This window comes from Corylus avellana, chromosome 3 (assembly GCF_965113065.1).
Source record: "Corylus avellana chromosome 3, dhCorAvel1.hap1.2, whole genome shotgun sequence".
Lineage (NCBI taxonomy): Eukaryota > Viridiplantae > Streptophyta > Magnoliopsida > Fagales > Betulaceae > Corylus > Corylus avellana.
In genome coordinates this window covers 13,570,564-13,590,188 of record NC_142492.1, presented here as the reverse complement: position 1 = coordinate 13,590,188, position 19,625 = coordinate 13,570,564, and the positions used below count along the sequence as shown (strand labels likewise).

Sequence of the window (19,625 nt, the reverse complement as noted above, 5' to 3'; positions counted from 1 at the left end):
ATTTATTTATACATGCTATGAAAAAATAACGGATTTATTATTGATTTATTCTAACATGGTCTTCGCTAGTACCATATACAGTTAACAATTTCTATTGTAATTGAGGCAAGTTCTACATAAAGAAACAGAGCTTTATGTTGCTGCAAGAGCATACCTGATTATGAAATGTCATATTCTTTCATGTGCACTTTCTCTAGTTGCATAATGAGATATCGAGAGTAAAAAACAATGCTGCATTGGTGGTTAATTCCTTTAATTATTATGTGAGTACATGTTATTATGCAAGTTGCAGGTTTCTTTGACTCGATTGGTGTATTAACTGTGGGCAATTTCTATTGTAAGTTTGTAACTGAGGGCAAGTTCTACATATAAAAACAGAGCTTTGCAGAGGGTGATGTAGTTATAGATAATTAGAAATTTGTAGTGTTCCTGTGCTGATAAAATGAGGTTTCAGACCCTTTGGTTCCTATCATACGCAAATGCTGAGAGATACATATGCCATCTGGTGCAGTCTGGTCGGTGTCTTTTTTTGTTTTTGTTTTTACATGTCTGCACAAGAGGAGGAAAAATGTGGAGAAGGATTCAAACATGTGACTAATAAAGTTTATAATATGACAAATATATAAATGCAAAATAATAAGAAATATAAAAGAGACAGAGACATAAGGATTAAGGTGGTTTGACAATATGCGTACATCTACACACTAAAGCCCTATAGGCTACATATTTCTTTTATTGAATGATGTTATTGTACATGAGAAGCTTCATTATATAGAGAGCAAATGGAGATGGACTCCCATATACTAGTAATGTGGTACAAGCCCACATTATTATTCTAACATTCCTCCTCAAACTCAAGGTAGGAACTTGTGAAATCTTGAGTGGAATAGTAATACACAATAGTAGTCCAAAGTCATGGTGAGAAATATCACCTTAATGACTTGCAGCTTTGACTCTGTAACGGTTAGAATATGAACTTTGTCATGCAAGTTGAAGAACTAGAAATCTTTCACACAGATTTTAGAAAGAAAATCTTGTAGTATTTTATCTGCTTGATTCGTAGACAATAAGTCGATCGAAATGGTAGCAGTGGTCGCACTTGCTAAGAAACCCTTGTCAACCATCATTTGGATATATTTCACTGTCCATGACATCTCATTATGATGCAAGAAGCCTTGGATGATTGTGTTATAAGTGACACGATTAGGTGAACAACCGTTTTCATCCATTTTCTCAAACAACTCTCTTGCTTCATTTAGTAGTCCTTCTTTGCAAAGCCCTTTGATCATTATATTGTAAGTCCAAACATCAACGTTCAAACCTTTGGTAGGAAGAGTCTTAAAGAGTTCTCTTGTAGTCAAAAGTTTCCCAGCATTACACATACCATTAATCAAGACGTTGTAAATCTCAATATTAATGTCTAACTTTTTGTCTTCTATCTCTTGAAACAATGACATTGCCTCTATAAAGTATAGATTCGAACACAGGCCATCTAACAAAATAGCATAAGTTTGGACATTGGGATGTTGGCCACATACTCGCATCTCATGGAATAGCTATAGTGCAGTCTTAAGTTTCTCAAATCGGCAAAACCCACTTATAAGAGTGGTGTAAGTGACAACATCGAGAATCATGCCATTGATAGTCATCTCACGGAAGAGAATCATTGCCTCATCAATTCTTCTGTTTTTACAATATCCATGGATCAATATGCTATAGCTAACAATAGAATGGGAACAACCCTTTCGAACCATCTTATTAAATACTTTGATAGCTTCATCCATTCTATTTTGCAAACAATAACCGTCAATCAAAGAATTGTAAGAGATTGTATCAGGCTCTACGCCCCTTTGAATCATCACATTAAAAACTTCTATTGCTTCTGTCAACATGCCCTCCTTGCCAAGTGTGTCCACCAATATGTTGAATGTACACAAATCTGGCATGATTTTCCTATCTACCATCTCATCCTATAGGTTAGTTGCTTCCTTCCACCGATTGAAATTGCATAGGCCTTGAATTAATCTACCCCTCTTTGTACAAATTAAATAGTCACAGTAGTATAATAATAATAAAGCATCCCACAAGCAAGACACTAAGATTTTTACGTGGAAAACCCTCCAATGTGAAGGTAAAAACCACGGGACCTAGTCCAGCTAAATCTTCCCCTATCAACAATAATGAATTTACAATTGTCTTCTCTAGAGAAATGTCTAGAGGTTATCACCACTTCAAGAATATATGCATTCTTAGATTAAACATAAATTCATCACCCTAAAGTGGATTCTAACAAGAATAAAGAAAGATCTCACCAAGTAAGTATTAGCAACCAAGCAACTGGAGAGGAATTCCAACGATTGACATCAGTCAATACGTAGCTTTCGTCATCAGGAGCAACATACTAAAATTGCATCAAGATCGGACCACAAATGAACCTCCGATCTCTAAGGGATGTGGTTAGGCAAACCCTTTTCTATTTTTTTTCTTTCTATCTTTCTCCCTACAGCGTCGGAGCTCTCCTTTTCTTTTTGTTATTTCTTTTCTCCTTTTTGTCTCACTTAAACACACATACATGTGTTTCTCCTATATATCAAATAAAATTAAACCATATTGTTTTGTTATAGCCCATGTGGTCCCCACATAAGAGGGACCACCCAACAAATCTCCCCCTCCTGACAATGTGGGGGGCTCCACCAACCCAGCTGCGCTTCTGCAAATTTCAAGCTTTTGCACAAGTAACGGTTTTGCCGTCATATCTGACTCATTGTCATCAGTATGGATTTTCTCGATTTGTAATAGCTTATCCTCCAGTGCATCACGAATCCAATGAAACTTAACATCGATATGTTTCGATCTTGAATGAAAAGCTGAATTCTTACTGAGATGGATGGCACTCTGACTGTCACAATAAAGAACATACATCTCTTGCTGTACACCCAGTTTTTGTAAGAACTTTTTCATCCATAACAGTTCTTTAGCCGCTTCAATGATAACAATGTACTCTGCCTCTATGGTAGACAAAGCAACACACTTCTGCAATCTGGACTGCCATGACACTACTCCCCCTGAATAAGTAATCAGGTACCCTGAAGTAGATTTTCTTGAATCAATATCCCTAGCCATATTTGTATCTGTAAACCCATCAAGCACCTATTGACCACTGCCAAAGCATAAACATACTCTCGAAGTACCTTTGAGATACCTAAGAATCCATTTCACAGTTGCCCAACATTCTTTGCTAGGATTAGAAAGGAACTAACTGACAACTATAATATCATGAGCAGTATCAGGCCTCGTACACAACATGGCATACATTAAGCTACCCACGATTGATGCGTAAGGCACTTTCTTCATTTCATCTTTTTCTTTCTCACTTGTAGGACTTTGCTTTGAACTTACTTCAAATGATCTGCAAGTGTAGAGCTCACCGGTTTTACCTTGCTCATGTTGAAACTGTCCAATACCTTCTCAATATAACTCTCTTTTGATAGCCACAATTTTCCTTTTTTCCAATCACAAGAGATCTTCAAACCAAGGATCTACTTTGCGGGTCCCAAGTCTCTTATAGCAAAGGACTTACTCAATTCTTTCTTCAGTCTATCAATTTTACTAGTGTCACGACAAACAATCAACATGTCATCCACATTTAGCAAGAGAATAATAAATTCTCCATTAGAGAAGTTCTTCACAAATACACAATAATCTAATGTAGTTCTGTCATACCCATGATAAACCATAAAGGAATCAAACTTCTTATACCATTGTCTTGGTGCTGTCTTGAGTCCGTACAAGCTCTTTTTCAACCAACACACTAAATATTTTTTGCCTTTAGCTGTGAACCCCACTAGTTGCTCCATATAAATTTCCTCCTCCAAGTCACCATGTAGGAAACCAGTCTTCACATCAAGCTGTTCAATCTCCAAATTTATTTAGGCAACCAAACCCAAAATAACTCTGATAGAAGACATCTTTACCACGGGTTAGAATATTTCATCAAAATCAATGCCCTTCTTTTGATCAAACCCCTTTACAACGAGTTGCGCCTTGTACCTTGGCTATGATATGTTTGGTTCAATCTTGCACCTGAACACCCATTTATTCTTGAGTGCTCTCTTGCCCTTAGGCAGTTCCACCAAATCATATGTGTGATTCTCATGCAAGAATTTCATCTCGTCTTGCATGGATTCTAACCACTGATTTTTCTGGTCATGTAGCATTACCCCTTGATAACTTTCTGGCTCTCCCCCATCAGAAAGTAACACATACTTATTAACTGAATATGTTCTAAAAAGCTATCACTCTCTGGTAGATCTCCTCAACTGAATCTCAGTGGATGGTTCTGAAGAAGCTTGCTCTATGTTCTTCTGACTCCACATTATCAATTGCAAGCTCACCATTTTCACCAAATGTATCAACATGTTCTTCATGTACATCTCCCATGTGTTCATCATGCATCACACAAGGAGGAGTAACTGTATCCAAATCAACACGGTATTCACTAAGAGACTCTGCTTTTTTCTGATCCAAGTCTTCAATGGTTTGATCTTCAAAGAATATGACATCTCTACTTCGTATGATTTTCTTATTAACTGGATCCCACAATCTGTAACCAAAGTCCTTATGCCCATAATCCTTGAAGATACATTGCTTGGCTTTCCTATCAAGCTTTGACCTCTCATATCTAGGAATATGGACAAATGCCCTGCAACCAAACACTCTCAAGTGCTCAAAAGAAACACATTTCCCGGTTCAAACCCTTTGAGGAATGTCACCATCCAAAGGAACTAAAGAAGAAAAATTTATCAAGTCAATTGCTGTCCTCGTTGCCTCACCCCAAAAATGTTTAGGCAATTTTGCATGAGAGAGCATACACCTAATTCTCTCATCGATAGTTCTGTTCATTCTCTCTGTTACGCCATTATGCTACGGAGTCTTGTGCATAGTTTTCTCAAGCCTGATCACATAAATTTTGCAATACTCTTCAAATGGTCATCTGTATTCACCACCATTGTCTGCATAGGCACATTTCAGCTACCTTCCAGTTTCTCTTTCAACCATCATATGAAAGACTTTGAACATACCAAGTACCTGATCTTTGGTATTCAAAGCAAAACCCACACCTTTCTAGAATGGTCATCAATAAAAGTCACATAATAAAGTGCACCACTTAGAGTTTTAGAGTTCATAGTACAAACATCAGTATGAACTAAATCAAGAATAGTAGACTTTCTTAATGAAAAGGATTTTTGAAATGAAACTCTTCTTTGTTTTCCAACAAGACAATGAGTACAGTGTGTTTGTGACGTACCTTTATTATTAGGTAGGAGCTATTCCTTGGCAAGAATCTGGAGTCCCTTCTCACTCATGTGACCAAGCCTCTTGTGCCATAATTAAGTGGAGTTTTCATTCTCAACAACAATTGCATCTCCCTTTACTAGTCTTGCATTTGTCTTGTGGAAAGTATTAATCTTCTTTCCCCTAGCTAAGATAAGAGAACTCTTGCTTAGTTTCCACTGTCCACCTCTAAGGTAATTGAAGTAGCCTTCATCATCATGTTTCCCAATAGAAATCAAGTTGAAGTGCATTTCAGGAACATGTCGGACATCCTTGATAGAGGTGGGCAGATTAATCGGTTACCGATTACCGAATTTAATCGAACCGATAGTAACCGTAACCGATAGTTATCGGTGGATAATTGGTTAAAAATTTTATACCAATAAGCTTATCGGTCGGTTAATAATTTTTTTATCGAAAAACCGATATGACCGATAAGTTTTTTAATTTTAATTTTTTATAATTTTATATTTAGATTTATTTAATATATATTTAAAAAAAAAAAAGCTTCAATAAGCTATTTTATCATAAAACATACTAAAAAATAACTAATTTTTAATAAGCTGTTTTAGGCTATAGCCCAACAAAGCGTATTTGGGTCTCCAAAATAATTAATTTTTGGCCCAATTAGCAACCAGTTAAAAACCCAATAAAAAGCCCAAATTGGTTTAACCGACCGGTTAACCGATTACCGATATGAACGATAATTTTCGGTTAACATTTCTTATCGGTCGGTAATCGGTTAGGATTTAGTTAACCAATAGCTTATCGGTTATCCGACCTATAAGCCCATTAACCGGACCGATATGACCAATACCCAGCCCTAATCCTTGAGAATCAATTTGTACACAATGCTGGTTTCTAGCTGTATATCTCACATGCCCACAACTTAACACTTTGCTTAATTTCCCATCTTGACCCAACCAAAATCACCATTGGTGTAGGAAGAGAAGAAATCTCTATATAGAGTAATATGAAAAGATGCAGTTATATCAACTACCTACGTAGATTCATCACATGCGAGATTAACATAAGGTTCATCAAAAGCAAATACCACATCACCATCAAATGCAATTGCTGCGATGACTTTTTGTTCTTGACCTTCTTCGTCTTTTTCTTTCAACTGTTCCATTTTAAACTTTTTGCAATCTCTTTTTATATGCCCAGGCTTGTCACAGCGAAAACTTTTTATGTCTGTTTTTGAGTAGTACTTTCCTCTTGACTTGTCACGACTGTCATACCTGCGATGTTTTATACTTTTACTTCTCCCCCGCCTTTCTATAACAAGTGCCTCTAAATGAGAAGAAATACCTTGCTCTTTTCTTCTTGCCTTTTCATTCAACATGCTATCTTTTACCATACCCATAGTTATCACACCGTTGGGAGCCAAATTACTGAGTGACACCACCAAGGTTTCCCAACTGTCTGGCAAAGAACTCAACACAAGTAATGCTTGCACCTCATCATTTAGTGCAAGTTTCATGATAGACAACTCATTCAACAATTCTTGCAAATTACTCAGATGCTTGCTAACACTATGCCCATTTTTGTATTTCAAATTCACAAGTCTTCTTATCACAAAGGCTTTGTTTTGAGCAGTCTTTTGTTCATAAGGACTCTCTAACTTCTGCCAAAGACTGTAAGCATCAACTTTTTTGGCTACATGATTAAAGACACATTAACCCACTGCCTGATATACCCAATGGCTTTCCTATTCAATTTCTTCCAATCATCGTTGGTTACAGCAACTGGTTTGACACCTTTCAACTCAATGGGGTTAAACAACTCTTTGCAATACAAAATATCTTCCATCCTAGTCTTTCAAATTGAATAATTGGAAGCTGTGAGTTTAACCATGCTGTTAGATGACTCTTCCATTTAATTTACACAAGAACTCGACACGAACAATGAATCAAAGGCTCTAATATCACTTTGTTAGGGGTGAATACCAATTTCAGATGCTCAGCTGAATTAATCTACCCCTTTTTGTGCAAATTAAATAATCACAATAGTATAATAATAATAAAGCAACCCACAAGCAAGACACCAAGATTTTTACGTGGAAAACCCTCCAATGCGAAAGTAAAAACCACGGGACCTAACCCAGTTAAATCTTCCACTATCAATAATAACGAGTTTACAATTGTCTTCCCTAGAGAAATATCTAGAGGTTATCACGACATCAAGAATATATGCATGCTTGGATTAAACATAAATTCATCACCCTAAAATGGATTCCAACAAAAGTAAAGAAAGATCTCACCAAGTAGGTATTAGCAACCAAGCGACTGGAGAGGAATTTCAGCGATTGACACCAGTCAATATGTAGCTTTCGTCATTAGGAGCAACATACTAAAATTACATCAAGATTAGACAACAAATGAACCTCCAATCTCCACGGATGTGGTTAGGCAAACCCTTTTCCTTTTCTTTTCTTTCTCTCTCTCTATACAGCGCCCCAGCTCTCCTTTTCTTCTTGTTATTTCTTTTCTCCTTTTTGTCTCACTTAAACACACATACATGTGTTTCTCTTATATAGCAAATAAAACAAAACTCTATTGTTTTGTTATAGCCCATGTGGTCCGACATAAGAGGGACCACCCAACAAAGCTAAATACATCAAAAAATGAATCGGGGATAATTGTCAAATGGAGTTGTTCCACAATTCAAAATGATTCAAATAAAAAAATTAAAAATAAAAAAAAAGTACTTAATTCTTGGGATGCTCTGTATCTCTTTGTTCCAAGCTATGTTTCTAGAGTCATCAAAGTATCGCACTATGCTGGCCATGGTTAAACTAACAAATCATAAATTTGAGTAAAAAAAAAAAAGAAAATAATAATAATAATAATAATAATAATAATAATGCGCTACTTCTTCATGAATGTGTTACACGTGACGATACGATTCAAAGGAAAAATACTAATTGTATATTTTGTTTGGTAGGAAATCAAAGCTAGGGTTTCAAGGCTTCATTCAATTCAACTTGAGGTGATCCAGCATTAACATCAATTGTTCGATACTTGATACATGACTCTTCTAAATATCTCTCCGACAACATTTTCATTGTTGATGCAGGTGCCACGTCATGTTACCGTTCCCATTTTCTCTTTCCTTTGAAATTCATGTTGTCTAAGGACATGCAACTTTGTATTAATAATAAAGTCAGTATTCTAGCCAAACTTTGTAAAGCTGTTACGTATTTATGGAGTGATGTGTAATTATAATAAATTTTTCATTTGTTTCTTTCGAGTGAAATTTTAGGGAGTTTTTGATTTGTGGAGTTTTGGGCATTGTTGAGGTGGTGGTGTAATAATCATTGTATTTGAGTTGAGATTTTTGTAGATTTTGTGGTTTATGCATTTTGAGGATTTTATGCATTTCAGCGTTTTGAGGATTTTTTTTTTTAGTTTATGCGTTTTGATTTTTTGAGGGTTTATGAATTTTGTGATACATTGCTCTGGTAGTTGAATAATCAAGTTGGGAGGTGTGGAACTTCGCATTTTTTTTTCGGTTTTGTGTGGCTCTTTATATGTGAAAATGTTCAGTCCTCCATTCTTGATTCGTTTGGCATTGCAATTTCATAGATAAAAATGCAATTTTAAACCCCAGTGGATTGTTTGAGATTGTGTATTTAAAAAAATTGTAATTTAAAAACTCAAAAAATCAGCTTTTTCAAGTCGTAGGTAAGGAGGTTCTTATTCTTTAATATGTTTCGTGGGCATAAACAAACACAATAGAGACAATCAATTTTTAAGCAACAACCAAAAAGGAGCAGACTAGATTTTTCCAGTCACAAGGTATTACGTTCTAACATATATAAGATTTGATCACTTTATAAATCACAGAACAATAAGTTCTTTGTTTAGTGAGATGTCATTTTCCCAAAACCCAGAATGAGATTTTGAAGTTCATCACTAGGGGTGAAAATCCAGTTCCACTTAACAATTATGGGCTAAAACCACTGACCGGAACTAGGGTAGTCGGCCAGTTGGTCAAATTCAAAAACTGGCACCGATAATCGACTACCGATTACTTGATTACCGGTTGGTAGCTGGTTATCCGGATTGGTAATCGAGTATTTAAAAAATTAGGCCTATTTCGAATATTGAGCCTACTTTTTTTTGCTTAATTTGGATGTTTTTGACCTTTTTTAAAAAAATAATTAGGGCGTTTTTGGCGGAATAAGCTGGGCTTTATTGTGGTTGTTCCAAAAAAAAAAAAAAAAAAAAACAAAGATATTCCTTGAGTAAAACGACATCATTTTACATTTTATATATACATATATACACAATTACCAGTTATAAGTGGGTGTTTGAAAATAAAAACATCAGTAATCGCCCCCGTAGGACCAGTTACTAGCAATTACATGTAGCAGCACTTTTCAATGGATCCATTTTATTTTTTATTGTTTCTCTCCCCTTTTTTTTTCCAAAACTTTTTCCACTTTTCAAGGGATCATTATGAGAATATTCTTTCACAATTTTTAATAAAAAAATATTTCATAAATGTGATTGACATTACTATAAGAATATGGTTTCCATACTTAACATTGGCAAATACAATATTTGAAAAATATAACCGTTGAAAAATATAATTATTATAAAATACAACGTTTCAAAAATATTATAGTTACACAAATAATTATTTGAAAAAGGATAATTGTTGAAAAATTATTGTGCTAAACGAATTACCATTGAAAAAACCAAAGAGTGAAATACGACTTTTAGAAAAGAAATAAAGATAGAATCAATAAAGAGTAAAAAAAAATAATATTTAAATAATATTGATAAAAATATAGCTAATCGAATGTATGAGACCTTTAATGATTCATTAGCTAAACTAGATAAAGTAAGTTTTTTTTTTTTTTTTTTGAGAAAAACATAACATTTCATTCAATAATACCACAAGCATAAAGCTCTTACATCACAGAGCAAAGCTCTGAAGCAACCATAGCATAAAGCTATAAGATTACCAGGTTTAATACAAGATTCGAGACCAATCCGCTAAGCCATGACTAAAATCAGATTTAATACTAGATCTGTGACAGACAGACTCAACCAAATGCATGGATAGCAATTATTCCTCGACCCTGAAAGCGGAAAGACTCTCATGCCGAAACTTTTCCTCCTCGACCCGAAGGCCAGAATAATGATCACATCCACAACCCAAAGGCCTAACCCAAAGGCCTGGACCAAAACTAATTAATCTGAAGGCGACATAGATCGAGTGAGAGGGGAAAGAGCCTTATTACAAACCAAACAAAACATTGAAATTAATCAATACAGGGAAAAAACACAAGCCAAAACACAAATACATCTTAAAGAAGCAAAAGAATAGAGAAATAAAACAAGAAAAAAACAGCACACTCCGATCACGCACACGCCGGGAACCGAAAACCGAAGGGGCGTTGGAAGCTCGCGGCGGGGATGCGTCGCAAGACCCAACAGTGGACGGTGGGCGGCGCACAGGCGCGGAGAAGACCGGCAAAGCAGGACCTGAAAACAATCACAAACAAGAAAAAAACAAAAAAACAAAAAAAAAAAAACAATAACAACAACAAGGAACCACCAAAACAGGGAAAATGAGCACAAAGTGGGAAGTCGGTAGCCGGAAGGGAGCCGGACTCGTGCAAGCCAGAAACCGCCGCGTAAGGGGTGTGGGAGCTCGACGCGGTGGGGACGCATGAAAGAAAACTCTATTAGCGAGCAGTGAAGCGGAGACACAGGTCGGCGGCGACCACAGACAAAATCCGAACCCACAAAGAGCCAAAACAAGGCCAAGGAGCCCGCTGCAGAAAATGAAGGCGGGGGAAGAAAAGTGGCAGAGAATGGGCAAAAACGGAGAAAAACGGAGGGGGAAAGGAGCGGCAAGGAAGGGGAAGAGAGGAGGCACCAGGGCTAGGGCATCAGGTAAATAGCTAACACCGGAGCGAGGAGGACGAGGGGAGGAGGGAGGCTTCCAAACGGCCAACCCTCATCCCCAATGTGGCTGAAGGGTTTCGCTTTTCTCTCTGGCGGCTAGAGAGAAAAGAGACGGCTAGGGTTTTCTCTCATAGATAAAGTAAGTTTTGATGAGTCATTTTGCATAAAAAATTGGCTCCTATATTGTGATATTGTGAATCCTCTTACCTGCTTACCTTTTCGGGGAAAGTCCACATACCCCCCTTAAATTACCACCTAATTGACAATGTCCCCCTCCCCCCCCCCCCCCCCTTCCAAAACTTTCAATTGTGACAGTGTTCCCCTCAAACTAGGGGTGTCAATGCGGGTGGTTAAAAACCGCCCGCTAACCGCTATAACCGCTAACTGGTAACCGCTTAACCGTATTAACCGCTAACTGCCTAACCGCTATACCCGCCTAGCAGTTAGCGGTTATTGGGTTTACTAACCGTAACCGCTAACCGCCTTTTTATATAATATATTTTTATAATTATAATTATAAAAATATTTATACATATAACATAATCACTTGATCATTAAATCACAATTTTTAAAAAAAATAATTAAATCACAATTTGAGTATTAATATATTACCACTATAATTTATATGATTATATCACATGATCAATTGATCATTAAATCATTTAATTATGTAATATCAAATTATACATATATAATATGACATAACTCATAAGTATATCAATTCATATTAGTACAACAATTAAATATCTACAGACTTATTTCCAATCTATGTTATAAACTTATAAGTCTATATATGTTATAAGTCTATATAACTCTACATATGCATATGAATAATATAAATGTATAATATCAATACTTAATCATATGATTCAATGACAATTTGAATACTTTATTCAAGACTTCAAGTGAATCATATTATTAATGTACAATGATGATATAATTCGTATAATATCAAATTAAGTAATTGACATTGGATTAAACAATGACCAATGTGTTACTTATAAACACAATTTATGTATTAATGTATTATCATTATAATTTTAGTAATTTATATATTATCACTATAATTGATATGATTATATCACATGATGAATTGATCATTAAATCATACAATTATATAATAATAAATAATATATATATGATATGACATAACTCATAACTCATAAGTCTGCAAGTTAATCATATGATTCATGTACAATGATAATCACAATTGATTCAATTGAATTAAACAATATATTACTTATAACTACAATTTAATTAAAGCATTATTACACTACAAATACAAACAAAACAAAACAAAATGAGGGTAAAAAAAAAGCTCAAAAAGGCCCAAAAAGCCCAAAAAGGCTTAAAGAAAACCCAAAAAGTCCAAAAAAAATGCCCAATTTTGAAAAAACGGTTAGTGGGCGGTTATCTATTTCACTAACTGCTAACCGGTGGTTAACCGTTAACTGTTAACCGCTAGGCGGCTAACGGTTGCGGTTAGTGAAATCTACTAACCGCTAAGGCGGTTACGGTTAGCGGTTATTGCCAATAACCGCTAACCGTAACCACCTTGACACCCCTACCTCAAACTATCAAAGCACTGTCATTGTCCTCCCAATAACGAAACTACCCTTAGTAAAATTAAAAACAAAATACTAAAAAATCTTGAAAAAAAAAAACCTAAAACTAAAAGAAAAAAAAAATGGTAAAGTCCACTTAACCCCTTCAAACTACCACCCAAATGACAATCGACCCCTCAAACTATCAATTGCGACAATTTACGCCCCCAACTACCAAAACAATGACAATGTATCCCAAATTTTAAGCAAATGACGAAATTACCCTTACTAAAATAAAAACAAAAATATTAAAATTTAATTTTTTTTTTCACATTTTAAGGATATTTTTGTCTTATTGAAAATTCTATAGGGGTAATTTCATCATTTTGCTACCATTTTTGGGGGGGGAGGGGGGGGTACATTGTCATTGTTTTGGTAGTTTGAAATGGTTAAGTGAACTTTACCAAAAAAAAATCCAAGGATTGGCCAAATTATATATATAAAAGAAAAAAATTAAAAATTTTCTAATTTTTTATAAAAATTGAAAATTTTCGTTTAAGAAAAATAAAAATTATGCTTTTTAAAATCAAAAGTTAAAAAAATATATATATCCTTTTTTTAAATAAAAATTTCCGTTTACAAAAAAAAATAAAAATGAAAATTCAAAAATTTTAAAAAATTGTTTTTTTTTTAATTTAAAATTAAATTATTTTTTTAATTAAAATTTTTGTTTCTAAAAAACAATTATTTTTGTTTTTAATTTTTTTCGAATTTATACGGGTAATTTGTCTTATTGAGAAATATATAGGGCCATTTTTATCTTTTTATTAGCCTTAGGGGAGACATTGACAATGTTTTGGTAGTTTGGGAGCACATTGTCACAATTAAAAGTTTGGAGGACATTGTCAATAGGGTGGTAGTTTGATGGGGGTATATGCTCTCTCTATCTTTTTATATTATATTAAAATAATATTATATTCATTTAAAAAAAAAAAAAAATCTCTCTCTCTAACCCTACTTGTCAATTGGTATCAAAAGACCGAACGCCACCCCACTCACCACCATAATATGGCGTGATTTTGTTTAAAATCACAATAACAAACGCGCTCTTAACCCAAATTTAGGTTGGTAATGTAGTTCATTTTTATCAGTTAAGGGTGCGTTTAGTATTGTGATTTTAAACAAAATCACAAAAAGTTAATTGTTTGAAATTTCATTTTTAAAAAAAAATTGTAATTTAAAAACGCAGAACTTTAAAGACCAAATCACGATTTAAATGCATTTTTAAATGGCTATTTTGAAATCCCACCTTTTGAAATCATAATCTTAAACGTACTTTTTTTTTTAACGAATTATCTCTTCATTGATATAACAATCAGGCAATTAGCAGGAAGTTAAATCTGCTTATGTTAATTATTTTGTCCAATTTCGACCATAGCAAACTTTCCCAAAATAGCTTGCATTGTTAATTTTGGTTGCTGAAAACACTCCTCTCCTCTACCTATAAAAAACATAAACAAAAACAAAAACAAAAAATACTCCTATGTAACTTTCATCTCAAATATTAAACTGAAATTTCCCATTAATAAGCATGTGTTGACTGTTTCACTCCCTCAGAATACCACCATACATTTATTTCCATGCAGGAGGACGAAAGCAGAAGGGATTCATTTCAGAGCTATTTTTCCACGCATGTGTTGAAGGGATCACACAAGCCCTCCCTCAACACAAAAGGCTCAGAAAATTTTGAGAAAAATAGTAAAAGAAAAGGCAAGGCTGCAGGGAAGAAAAGATGGCAAAGATGCATCTTAGTTTGCTGGTGTTGGCAGCAATCGGGTGCTGCTTCCTGATGGATCCGGCAACCGCAATGATCCACATTGTTGGAGGAGCACATGGCTGGCGTCTGCCTCACAACAAAACCTTCTTTGAACAATGGGCTAAACCAAGAACCTTTGGTGTAGGCGACAAAATTGGTCAGTTCTTTTTAATCTACATGCTTGTGTTTGTGTTCTTGGGAATCTCACTGTCAATTTTTTATACCCCATAAATTTAATATGAATTCAAAATAAAATTAATGAATTAAGGTTTTGGATAGTTAGGTTTGAGTCAATTGACTCGATTTCGGTCTCTCTGAATTAACCCACGGTGTGATAAATAAGCTTAACAAAATCTAAATGTTTTATAATGCTGCATGCTTGCCTGGAAAACATGGTAAATATCTCAAATCAGTCCTCACATAGCCAAATGTATTACTAGTTTGCCAAAATTGTCAAAAAAAAAAAAAAAACAAACAAACAAACAAGCAAACAAGCTTGTAGGGCTCAAAGCCGGTTTAAGTGATGAATTTTTTTACATTTAAATATTAATTTTAATTTTAATATTATATTTTTATTTAAAAATCATTCTTTTCACTTTTATTGTTGTCCGAAATTTTGGTTGATCAATGCTCCTCACAAGGCCAAAAAAATCTACCCACAACCTTCAAGAATGGAACGTTTAAGATTGAATTTTATTTAATAATGTCTTTATTATTATTTGATTTATTTATTTATTGCTATTAATTTTTTAAGCCTTATTTATTTCAGAATGTTAAAGAATCAAATGATATTAATACATTTTTTTAATTAAAAATTATGTAGGGCGCCTTAATTAAAGCATATGTATTGACGGTAATTAGGTCTTTAATTTTTCTTGTATGGAAAATGTTTTATTAGGATTCATTAATTAGGGTCTTATTAAATTGTGAGTTATTTTTTTTAAATTACTTATTTACCATGATTAGGAGGCATTAACTAATGAATATAGACGGTAATAAGGGCTTTAATTTTTTATGTAAATTTTTTTATTAATATTTATTAATTTGGGGCCTTATTAAATTGGGGGTCCTACGCAGCCACTTAACCCGCCTTGGGTTTGAGCCAGCCCTGGGGACTAGAGCTATGGAGCTTGTTAGGGGTGATTATTTGTGTTTGCGTATTAAATTCAAATTGTGTCATGTCGAGATCAAGGCTGGCTCAACCCCTAGGAGGATTAGGCAGCCGCATAGGGCCCCCAATTTAATAAGGCCCTCAATTAAAAAATATTAATAAAACAAATTTCCATTAAAAAAAAATTAAGCCCTTATTACCGTTCATATTTTTTAATTAAAGCCCCCTAATAATGGCAAATGAGTAATTTAAAAAAGCCTTCAATTTAATAAAGCCCCCAATTAATGAATCCTAATAAAATAATTTCGATAAAACATAAGTAAAGGCCTAATTGTCATCAATATATATTTTTCAATTAAGGCCCCTACTTAATTTTTATTTTATTTTTTAGAAAAAATAAATAAATAAAAAAGCATTAATATCATTTGATTCTTCAACATTCCAAAGTAAATAAGGCTTAAAAAATCGATAGCAATAAACAAGGGAATCAAATAATAATAAAGACACTATTAAATAAAATCCAATCTTAAAGTTCAATTCTTAAAGGTTGTGAGTAAATATTTTTTTTGGCCTTGTGAGAAGCATTGAGCAGCCAAAATTTTGGACAGCAATAAATTTTCCATCCCAAAAAGTGAAAAGAATGATTTTTAATATTAATATTAAAATAAATATTATTTAAATAATATTTAAATATAAAAAATGTCCCCACTTAAACTTTTTGCCCTAGGCCTCAAAATATATCGAGCTGGCTCTGGTCAAGATTGGTGTATAGGACTGTATAGATCAACTATAACTCTACTCATATAATTAAATGAGTTCGATTCATTAATCCTAACCCGTTAATTTTGTGTTGGGTTCATGAGTAGTGTAAAAATTTGTTAGTCTTTATAGCACGTGTAAGGTTTGGGTCGTGCTGAAATATGGATATAAGATTATATAGTTTTTTTTTTTGAAAAATATGGAACTTCCATTGATGAAATTTCACGAGTATAAAGCTCTTATATCACTGAGCATACAGCTCTGAAAAATTATAGCCAAAAGCTATGAAGATTACAAAGTCATAAAAATGACTTCAAGTTTCCACTAACTCATGTACAATTACATTTAAGGAACAGATCTATTTCGTGTAGACTAGATTTAGGACATGGGTAACCCAAATACAAAAACAAAAATAGTAATAAAACAAAATTTAAAAAAAAAAAAAAAAAAAAAACAACAACAACAACAACAACAACTAGAAACTAAAAATCCGGCCGTGAGAGTTAAGTGTCCACATTGATCTACTCCATCTTCAACCCAAAGGCCATGACAACAAATCCATCCTCAACCAGTAGGCCAGGACAAACAAAAAAATAAAAAACAAAAAACAAAAATCCCAAAAGTAGTAGTGGAGGAGCACAGCATCGTAGACATTCCTTCGGAAGACCGCCTTGGCCGAAAAAGACGATCAGATTTAAGGTTGAAGAGACTAGATCTGGATCTAGATCTACAATCTAGATTTAAAGCAACCCGCCAAAAATGGAGACCGAATGAGCCTACAGAGAAGGCACCGAGCGTTGCTACCGTGAAAGGGGAGGATCTAGATCTTTCCTCTTGGGATTCTTCTTGGTGTTTTCTAAACCCTAACTCAACTCATCTAATTAAACATGCAAATCCTTCAACCTTAATTTATTAATTTCGTATTGAATTTATGTCGAGTTCACACATCGTGTCAAAGATTGACAATCATAAAACTAGCACAATTTAGCAAGCATATGTTAGCCCCACGGATTTGTATGTTTCATGAAATTCGGTCACAACTTAGAAAAGACTAGAGATCTAGATAATTCCCAGAGGATTCACTCTAGGCAAACAAAGTTAAGGTCCTTGAGGAGATAACAAGCCCTGCAACAAAAAAAAAAAAAAAAAAAATTGAGATTATTTTATTATTAAATTTTAGCCATACTTTACATCTAACAATTCACAGCGTACCAGCCGTCATACAAAATAAATGTTAAAGTTAATGAAAATTTATTTTCTCTCTCTAGTTCAGTTTTATTAACTTTAGTATTTATTTTGTGAGAAAGCTAGCACGTTGTGGATTGTTAGATGTAAAGCATTATTATGATTTAATAATAAGATAATCTCAAATTTGGAAGAAATTTGAGAGGATCCTAATCCTTGATTTTTATTGTCATTTCATTTAATTATACAACAGTTATATAAAAGTCTACTAAATAATGTTATTCTTTTATATTATGAAAATGTGCATGTTATTTGAGCATACATTGGGCCAATTACGTACTAAGTAGCTGGAAATTGCAGTTTTCCCATACAGGCCAGGGTCCAACAACGTGGTGGTGGTTAACAAGGAAGACTTCGAGGTATGTGGCCAAAAGGTTGTGATTAACATGTACTACAATGGACCAACGATTCTCAAACTCACACAGACTGGGGACTTCTACTACTATTGTGGCATTGGGAAGCATTGTGAAGCTGGCCAAAAGCTCCACATCAAGGTCGTCAACGGAGAGGGCTCGGCCGGAAGTCCTTTCCCGTTTAAACTTGTCAATAAAGATGCTGTTGCACCCGCACCTGCTGAATCTACACATGATGTAACATTAATTCCATCCACAGCGTCCGTCATTCAAAATTTTAGCATGGTTTTTAGTTTGTTAGCTTTCTTGATCTTGTTGTGAATATGTGACCTCGCCAGGTTTTAACATATTGATTTACATTGCTTTTGTTTCGTCGGAGTTTGTTGCACATTGTGATGCTGGGAGATGTTTGTTGTTGGAGAAGTTAAATAAGTAACATTATAGCTAAATGTTTTATTGTACAGGGAAGATTAAATGTCAAGGGTAGCTGCGTTTGATCATTTCTGGCCTGTTAAGAAATTTTTTTAGGCCTGTGTGATTGGTAATCTCATTGATATATATAGAATGTTCTTCTGCTACATTCAGGAACCCTTGAAACAATTCACAATTCACAATTCAAGCTAGTTTTTCTAATAATTTCTGGTACCCTGTCTCTGGAGTTATTCTTTTTTACCTCTGAATCCAACCCAACACAAAGAAAATGAACATCTTTCAGGGTGGGCTGGACTAGAAAGCAAATTATGAAGCCCAGCTCTGACTCACATGAATGCTACCAAGCCCATATCTTTGTTAACCCTCTTTGTTTATAACCAAGCCCACACTATGGGCCTCTAGACCTAACTTAGGAGGTGATATGGACAACAATTCAAAACACGACTTGCGAATTCGACACAACGAATTCAATACGAAATTAGTTTATTAGGGTTGAAAGGTTTAACTCATTTAATTAAATAGATCGGAAAGACTAACCCATAAAGTCTTATACTCATGCTTCGACATTGCCCAAACTTGACACACGACATTTAGGATTGGGAATTTTTTACTCGATCTGTAAATCCGACACAAACCCAGTACAAAATTATCAGTTTATGGTTAATGGGTCGGATTATGATTAACTTATATAGTTTTATACTCCTATCTCATTAGAGCACTAGTAGTAGATACCTTATATGTCATTCCCTTCCTTATGTTTAAGAAAAATTTCAAAAAAAAAAAAAAAAACCACAAAAACCTACTCACATCAGATTTTCTACATTTAACCAACCTTCTCAAGGGTTGCTACAGTGTTTCCCAATGTGTAGGGAATCAAAAATAGTTTCTTATACATTATTTTAATATAAACATTTCTCTTCATTTCTCGTCTTTCATCTTTTTATCTTTAATCGGGGATTGTGTTGGGATTTTGTGAAAAAAGTGAAGGTAGTAGGGAACTTGCATTTTGTAAAAAAATAATATTTTAATAGTATAAGGAAATGTAATGGAAGCTATTGTGAAATATATTTTTACAGAAAAGTAAAAAGTAGTTTTGTACTCTAAACT

The 19,625-nt window shown here is 34.2% G+C and overlaps 1 protein-coding gene and 1 pseudogene across 1 annotated transcript; one reads left to right on the top strand and one right to left on the bottom strand.

The window, feature by feature from the left end:
• Positions 1 to 998: 998 nt before the first annotated feature.
• On the bottom strand, positions 999 to 1,667 carry LOC148586824 (uncharacterized; annotated as a pseudogene).
• A 12,901-nt stretch (positions 1,668 to 14,568) lies between these two features.
• Positions 14,569 to 18,452, top strand: LOC132173300 (umecyanin-like). The gene is made up of 2 exons (XM_059584756.2): positions 14,569 to 14,775; positions 18,034 to 18,452. Exons 1-2 carry the CDS (start codon positions 14,595 to 14,597, stop codon positions 18,405 to 18,407), a joined length of 555 nt encoding a protein of 184 aa, XP_059440739.2. The 5' UTR covers positions 14,569 to 14,594; the 3' UTR covers positions 18,408 to 18,452.
• The last annotated feature ends 1,173 nt before the right edge of the window (positions 18,453 to 19,625 follow it).